Here is an 8,101-nt window from a genome sequence, read left to right on the forward strand (position 1 = left end):
ATGTTTTGGCTATTAAAATATGTACAAATCATGTATTTTAAATCCGAAGAACCGATTTCATTTATGTTTTAGTTACAAAATAGGTTCAAATCAGGTATTTTTAAACCGAAGAACCGATTGGGACCCGAACCCGAAAGTACAATGGGTTATACCGGTTTTTTGAAGATTTACTAACCCCGATCCGAACCCGATAGAACCCGAACCGGTCCCGAACTGAACTTTTATATAACCCGAATGGGGTTGATTTTGATAAATTGGGTTGATTTTGATAAACCCGATAAACCAAAACCCGAATGGATAAAACCGAAACCCGATTGGGACCCCGAATGCCCATGCCTACCAAGAACTGTCAACCATCTTCATAATATATTTGTTTTTACATCGAAATTGAATTAGAACAACCAATAAAATATTTTTTTATAAAAACAGATCTCGTAGCTAAAAGATCTGCACCATCTTCATAATATTGTTTACAAATAACCCTTACAAAAACTTTTTTAACCCTAAAAACATAAGGAGCCGTCGGCAGGGCCCGCATGATCCTTTCCAACTATAGCTACCATTGCTATAACAATTCAGAAATAGATTATCTTTTAATAACATGATCCTTTTAAGAAATACTAAAATAGAAAAACGTTATAATTAATTTTATTAGCAGTAAAGAGGTTAATTTTGAGGTCTAGATGGATTAACCATCTCATTTTAGAGCCGTCGGCTAGAGTGTTTATTTAGAGTGCCTGATTAATGAGATCATGGTATTTTAAAGCAATACAAAACTTACAAACGCCATAAGAGACGGACATAACACATGGACACTATATTTATCCACAATTTCTGATTATCTTAGAGATATTTATGGGATTTAAGAAACCATTTGACCGGTCTTTTTAGTTCTTCCTTTCACTGGAAAACAAAGAATTTTCATTGATAAAAATTTGTTCCAGATGGATGCACAAGAGGAGACTTGGCATAAAGGGATGTTGGAGGACCATATGAAAAGAGAAGAAATGGGGAAAAATATGATTTGTGATGTAAGTCCACATATAATGTTGAACTCACGCGGTGCCTGGGAGAAACTGGCTTCTGGATCTGAAGGATTACCATTCTGGGAGTACCCTCTTCCTAAACTAGAGATCATAATTCTCTCCACGTTCATATCCTGGCGTTTCTTTGATATCTTGTTCAAGAAGTTAGGTGTTCCTATTCCAAGGTTCACCTCCATGATGCTTGTAAGTATTTACGGGTTTTAAGTATTTCAATCTGATCAGATAATATAAGGACAGGTTCTGAAATTTTGGGAATTTTAAACAATTTAGTAAAAACTTTAATAATTAAAAAAAAGAATTGAGGGAACTATGTATATATATTAATCAAAAAGGACATAAGGCTAATGTTTCACTTGGTTCATGACCAGCAGCTCTGATCAGATACAATGTTCTCTTGTTTTTGAAAGGTTGGGGCAGTCTTAAGTGAGTCGTTTCAGCCGATGCAGATGTCATGGTTTCGACACATTTTTATCCCTGACGATTATATGCCAAATGTTGCTGAGACCATTGGTACATTTGCTTTTACTCTAAATTGGTTCCTAAGAGGTGTGACTACAAATGTTGGCATGCTAAAAAAGTCCAAAACTAAGAGTACTGCAATTGGAGTCACCTCAATGATAATCCCATGGTATATTGGAAAAATCGTTTATTCATCTAGAGAGAAATCAAGTATCCTAACCATGACCCGTATGGAGTATTCAATAAGTATATTCACCATGAGCATGGCGCCATTCACTTGCATCAACATGCTCCTTACCGACCTCAAAGTAGTTCACACTGAGTTCGGTCAAATCGCTCAGTCTTCAGCAATGGTAATCGATGTACTCGCTTTTTGCATGAGCGTATGGGCTAACGTTAGCTACAGTTATAGAATTGGTATACGGATGGGAGTTGCTTTAATGATCTTCTTTGTTTTCTTGTACCTTGTGCGACAAGCAATGCTTTGGGTGGTTAGACATACACCAGAGGGAACACCTGTGAAAAGCATTTATCTCTACATTGGTCTCTTGCTAGCTTACTTGTCTCACATTTACTGGACTCGCTTCTTGTTCTTCGGACCGTTGGGTGCGTTTGTTCTTGGTTTGGCTATCCCAGACGGACCACCATTAGGATCGGTCTTTATAAAAAAGTTCGACAGTTTCAACGAGGGAATTTTTTTACCACTCTTTGGATCATTTACCATGATGAAATTAGATTGGTCATTTCTAATAAAGGAGATTGGAAATGGAAAGTTTCTCCATGGACATACCTATGAGTGTTTTTCATTCCTTCTCGTCTTATACGTAGCGAAGTTCGTGACTTCTTTCCTCTCAGCCATAGCTGCAAGGATGCCTTTGAGAGACTCGGTTATTCTAGGTATCATTATGGGCACAAAGAGTAGTTTCGAGCTGGCTTACGTGCTCCAAGCCTTCGAAAAAGAGGTAAGAATCTTGTTGCTATATATAACTTAATTCATTAGGAAAATCCATTAAATAACACAAAATTTGTGACAAAAATAAGTAAATAACAAAATTTCAAAAATAGTATTAATTAAAGGATAAAATGACTAAATTACTCAAAATCTTAAACTCTTAACCTAATTTCATCTCCTAAATATTAAACTCTAATCATTAAATCCAAACCTAAATATAAAATAAAAAGTTTTTTTTACTTTTAGTTAATAATATTTTGAGAATTTTTCTCATCATGTAATATTTTTGAAATAAAAATATTTCTGTAATTCATTTTAATGTTTCTGTCTTTAAACAGATAATTAGTTTGGAGATTTTCTCGCTCCTGGGCATATACATTCTCGCAAACTCTTTGTTAACACCGATGGGTATACATTTCTTGTACGACCGGGCCAAGAGATTTGCATGTTATGGGAGAAGAAGCTTGAAACATAAGTCGGAACTACAATTGTTGGTGTGCATCAACAAGCCTGACAACATAACATCCATGATCAACCTTCTAAGAGCTACTGCACCATCTAAAGACTCTCCAGTGTCGTGTTGTGTTCTTCACTTACTTGAGCTTGTGGGTAAAGCTACTCCCACGTTTATCTCTCACCAGCTTCAGAAACCAAAGCCTGGAAGCAGATCTTACTCGGAAAATGTCATAAGCTCCTTCCAACTGTTTCAAGAGATTAATCAGGACTACACATCTATACACATCTTCACCTCTTTAACTTCAGTTAAAGAGATGCATGAACACATTTGTTGGTTTGCTCTTGATAAAAGTTCATATCTTATTCTCCTCTCTTTTCACCGCACTTGGGGGGCTAATGGTTATGGCGTTACCTCGGACGATCAAACACTGAGACATCTTAATCGTAATGTCCTGAAACGAGCACCTTGCTCGGTCGGAATCCTTGTTTATCGTAAACCATTATGGCAACCCAAATCCATAGAATCTCCATGCAGGGTACGTAACTTTGCATTCTACCATTCTAAATTGTTTTTCTTTTTTTTTTTTGATGAAATTTCAAATTTATTCATCCTTTATGGAACTAACATTTACAAAGAATAAGAGTTTTAATAACTACTTTGCTAAACAACGTTGGACTAAATATAAACTAAAATAAGGTAAAAAAGATAGAAGAGCTGCATGACTACATAGTGTGAGTGAACCACCGTCGCATAAGCCCCTCAAGCTTATGCCCTGCTTTGTACTTAAGCGATGAAATGCGATTCCTTATCGCTTTGTCTACTGTCTTGCCCATAGCTTCTGCTGTCATCCAACTAGTGTGGTGCCTCCGCGCATTCCGTTCCCTCTAGATATGATAAAGAGTTGTTTGAAACAACATTTTGATAAGAATAGTATCCATTGACCCATCTCGGAGCCCCTCCATGTGGTCTAGTGTGAGCTGCCAGTCCGGATCAGTATGAGAACCCATGATGCGATTTGCCAGTCCATGCCAAACCGTATAAGAGTATGGGCATGCAAAGAACAAATGGTCCCTTGTCTCATCAACCTCGCCACACAACGTACAACCCTGTATCATCCCCCAAGACCGCATCCTATCACCAGTGGATAACCTATTCTTTACAGCAAGCCAAGTAATGAACGAGTACCGGGGCACCCCTTGCGTGAACCAAACAACCTTACTCCATCCCACTGGCCCCTTTTTCACTCGAATTTGGTCCCACGTCTTCTTGGAAGAGAAGTTCTCATGATAATCATCATCTCCAGCTTTCCATAAGACCACATCTCGTCCATACTGAGCATCAGGGACTGGTTCAGCTATGATGGCAGCATGAAGCTCATGATAGTGTCGACTCCGCTCTCCTCGTAGTGCCCATTCATTCTGTTTAACCGCTTCGCTAACAGTAGCTCGCCGAGGTAGACCAATGTAGGTGGTACCAGCAGCACCCGTGATATCAATCAAGCGTCCCTTATCTAGCCAATTATCAAACCAGAAGTAAGTTGATTTACCATCCTTGACCTCAAACTTGAGAAAATTATAGGCAGTATCTCGAAGCTTGAGGAGTTTCCTCCACATCCAAGACCCTTTTAATCACCGAATTGATAAGTTGAAGACGACCCGCAAACGATAAACTTCTGTTAGACCAAGTTAGCATTTTGCAGCGTACCTTATCGATCAACGGTTCATAATCGATCGGAGTGAGAGATTTAGTCGTCAGCGGCAAACCCAAATAACGGACTGGGAGCGTGCCTGCACTGATTCCCATAGCTGTAGCTTCCTCTAAAAGTGTGTCTAAGGCTGGGCCTGCGGCAAAAATAGTAGATTTTGACGCGTTGATATGGAGTCCTGACATCGCGGCAAAATCACTCATCACCTCCATTACACCTCTTAGTGAATCAACTGATCCATCAGTGAACACTACTATATCATCTGCAAAGCTTAGATGTGTCAATTCTACTCCCTGACAGTGAGGATGATACTGAAACTCTCCTGCTGCTGCTGCCTTATTGAGAAGCTTGGACAGAACATTACTAAGAATGACGTACAGATAGGGAGAAAGTGAGCACCCCTGTCTGATACCTCTAGCACTGGTAAAGAAGCCCTCCAGACTACCATTAACTGAGATGGAAAATGTTGCAGTGGAGATGCATAGACCAATCCAATGCACAAATTGAAGCAACAGACCCATAGCTTTTAACACAGAAGTTATAAAGGACCATTTGACTGTATCAAAAGCCTTGGAGAAATCAAATTTGATAGCACTTCTTTGCATAGCATCAAACTTATGATATCCATTGACCAACTCTGAAGCTAGTAACACATTTTCAAGGAGCAGTCTACCGGTAATGAAGGCACTCTGATTAGGTTCAATGGCGTCCGGAAATATAATTCGTAATCTGTTTGCAAGTACCTTGGAGATTACCTTATACAGAAGGTTACAACAGGCAATGGGGCGGAAATCTTTCATTTTCTCAGCATTCTCAGTCTTCGGAATGAGAGAGAGTATTGTCGCATTGATACCAGACGGGAGGAACCCAAATAGGAAGAAGGACTGGATAGCTGTGATGAAGTCATGTCCTATCACTTTCCAAGCTGCCACATAGAACTCTTTAGTAAACCCATCCGGTCCCGACACCTTGTCATTAGGCAGAGAAAGAAGCGCCTCATAGATTTCCTGAGCAGTTACTGGAGACACCAGAGAGGCTGAGGCAACTGGAGGACATCGGAAGGTCAAAAGATCCTGTAAAGAAGCAACAGAGATCTCCTCTGTTTGCTCTTGTGCCTGCAAGAATCGTTGGAAGTGAGCAACTGATTCTCTCTTAATGTCCCCTGGTGAAGTGAGAACTTCTCCTTGCTCTGTTACCAGTCGACGAATCGAGTTTCTGGCTGCTCTGATCTGAACCGAGCGATGAAAGAAACAAGTGTTCAAGTCTCCAGCCTGTAACCAACGAATACACGACTTTTGCCTATAGAACTTCTCTTCAATGCGAGCTAGTTTATGCCATTTATCAGAAGCTTCAGCCGTCTGTGCAAAATTCGCAGAGCTAGGATCCACCAGCACTCTATTCTGACATTCACATAACTCCTCGAACGCTTGCTTAGTTCTGTTGGTAATATCTCCATAGTGCGAGCGATTGATAGCTCTAAGGACCGGTTTGAGAAGTTTAAGTTTCCTATGAAAATCTGTCAGAGCTGTGCGGGAATGAAATAGTCGAGCTGAAGAGCTCCAAGATTCCTGGATAGATGGGATGAACTCCTCGTTATCTGCAAGAAAGTTGAAGTAACGAAAAGGCTTCCTCACTTCATCCTGAATTCCAGACAATTTGATCAGACATCGAGCATGATCTGACACACCTCCAGCATCAAAGTAAGCATGAGAATTGGGATATAGTCGCAACCAATCTCCATTGACCAAAGCTCTATCTAGTTTTTTCCCAATTGGGTCCCCATTTCTCTGATTCCACCATGTAAAGAGAGCCCCTCCGAACACCAGATCAACAAGGGAACAGTCCGTGACAGCCTCCTGAAATGCCCTCATGTTTATCTGATCAGAACGGTAATCCATACTACGCGAGTGCTCACTAGAAGACAACGTAACATTATAATCACCCAGCAAGATCCAAGGCAAGTTCAAATGAGCATACTCAGCTTGTGTTTCTCGCATCTCAGTCCATAGCTGAAGCAGTTGAAGTTCCAGGCATTAGGCGCATAATCTTTTCCGGATTGGGAGTTAATTTTCAGATATTCTGATTTACGTAATATTTTTTTTGTACCAAATGTGGTTTGAATCTGAGGTACACAAAACAACCAATCTTTTTGTAGTATTACTAAGCTACCAACACTTTGGCACTATTCTACAATGTTTTTTTTTTGTTTTCCATATATAATAATAAGTCAACATTATTGTCACACAAACAAATGCAGGTGTGCTTGGTTTACGTGGGAGGGAACGATGACAAAGAGGCGTTAGCATTAGCAGACCACATGAGAGGCAACCAGAACGTGAGTATAACGGTGCTGACTCTGATCCCTATCTCTAAAACCGAGGAGGGCAGCGAGTCGAGTCAGAGTCAAATGGTAGACACTTGCCAGGTTGAAGAGAAGCCTGGAGATAACTCCATCACGTACATTGTTAGAATGGTGGAGGATGGGAATAAGACTTCCGAGATTCTGCACTCAGTGGCTTATGACTATGATATGTTTTTGGTCGGAAGAAGTAGCGGGATGGGTACTGCGGTCACCAAAGGACTAGGGGATTGGACGGAGTTCGATGAACTTGGTGTCATTGGTGATTTGATAGCATCCGAAGATTTTCCTTCTAGAGCATCCGTCTTGGTTATCCAACAACAAGAGTGAGCTATAGAGTAGTGGCCTTTTCCTTGAAATCAAATTGGCTTCAATCTTTGTTGAGATTGAGATCATTTAATTACGACCAAGAAATGTAAACTGGATCTTGTATTTTATATATCCAGAGGACTCTCAAACGTAGATTGCTCCTTCTTGTGTTGTAATGATTATATAGAACACATGTATAGTGGGCAAGAGGTGTCCTTGGAACAGTTATATGAAATGAAACAAGATATGCAATTTTATCAAAAACCTTCTATTTTAAAATAATTAATCAAATTTTTAAAAAATTATTTTTAAAACTAATTTATTATTTATAATACTATGATACTTTACATAAACGATCACACAACTAACAATTTTACCCAAAAAAACCTAACAATTTTACTTATCATAAAATAAACTTTATTTTTGACAGTTTTGTTTATATAAATTTGCGCTCTAAAAATCCACGTTTTACCGTTGTATTTGTATCATGTTAAAAAATTTATACTCCCTTCCACTACAAGAAAACATAATCTTAACGAGGGCGGTTTTCCTCGCTAATTCGTCGTAAAAGAGGCTTTACGACGAATTAGCGAGGAAACGCGTTTGCTCGTTACACGTCTGTCGTAACACATATTTCCTCGCTAATTCGTCGTAACTTAGCGAGGAATATATTTCGTCGTAAAGACGAAGTAGGACGATTCGTCGTAAAGACCACGTCAATATTCCACGTAAGGACGTCGCTATAATACCTCGTAAATACCTCGAAAATAGTTCCTCGTAACCTACACGCAAATACCTTGAAAGAGTTTCCTCG

At 39.5% G+C, this 8,101-nt stretch overlaps 1 protein-coding gene across 1 annotated transcript; it reads left to right on the forward strand.

Moving 5' to 3' along the window:
• Positions 1 to 791: 791 nt before the first annotated feature.
• On the forward strand, positions 792 to 7,393 carry LOC106310527 (cation/H(+) antiporter 6B-like). Its single transcript, XM_013747760.1, has 4 exons — positions 792 to 1,229; positions 1,454 to 2,467; positions 2,796 to 3,449; positions 6,877 to 7,393. Exons 1-4 carry the CDS (start codon positions 945 to 947, stop codon positions 7,306 to 7,308), a joined length of 2,385 nt encoding a protein of 794 aa, XP_013603214.1. The 5' UTR covers positions 792 to 944; the 3' UTR covers positions 7,309 to 7,393.
• Positions 7,394 to 8,101: the final 708 nt, after the last annotated feature.

Source organism: Brassica oleracea, chromosome C8 (assembly GCF_000695525.1).
Source record: "Brassica oleracea var. oleracea cultivar TO1000 chromosome C8, BOL, whole genome shotgun sequence".
Taxonomy (NCBI): domain Eukaryota; kingdom Viridiplantae; phylum Streptophyta; class Magnoliopsida; order Brassicales; family Brassicaceae; genus Brassica; species Brassica oleracea.

What these genes read in the sequence shown, in the direction of transcription:
- LOC106310527 (XM_013747760.1), top strand. Translation starts at nt 945, where the DNA reads ATGGATGCACAAGAGGAGACTTGGCATAAAGGGATGTTGGAGGACCAT. An exon ending in GGTTCACCTCCATGATGCTT is followed by an intron (nt 1,230 to 1,453) that starts GTAAGTATTTAC and finishes TGTTTTTGAAAG; the next exon opens with GTTGGGGCAGTCTTAAGTGA. An exon ending in TCCAAGCCTTCGAAAAAGAG is followed by an intron (nt 2,468 to 2,795) that starts GTAAGAATCTTG and finishes GTCTTTAAACAG; the next exon opens with ATAATTAGTTTGGAGATTTT.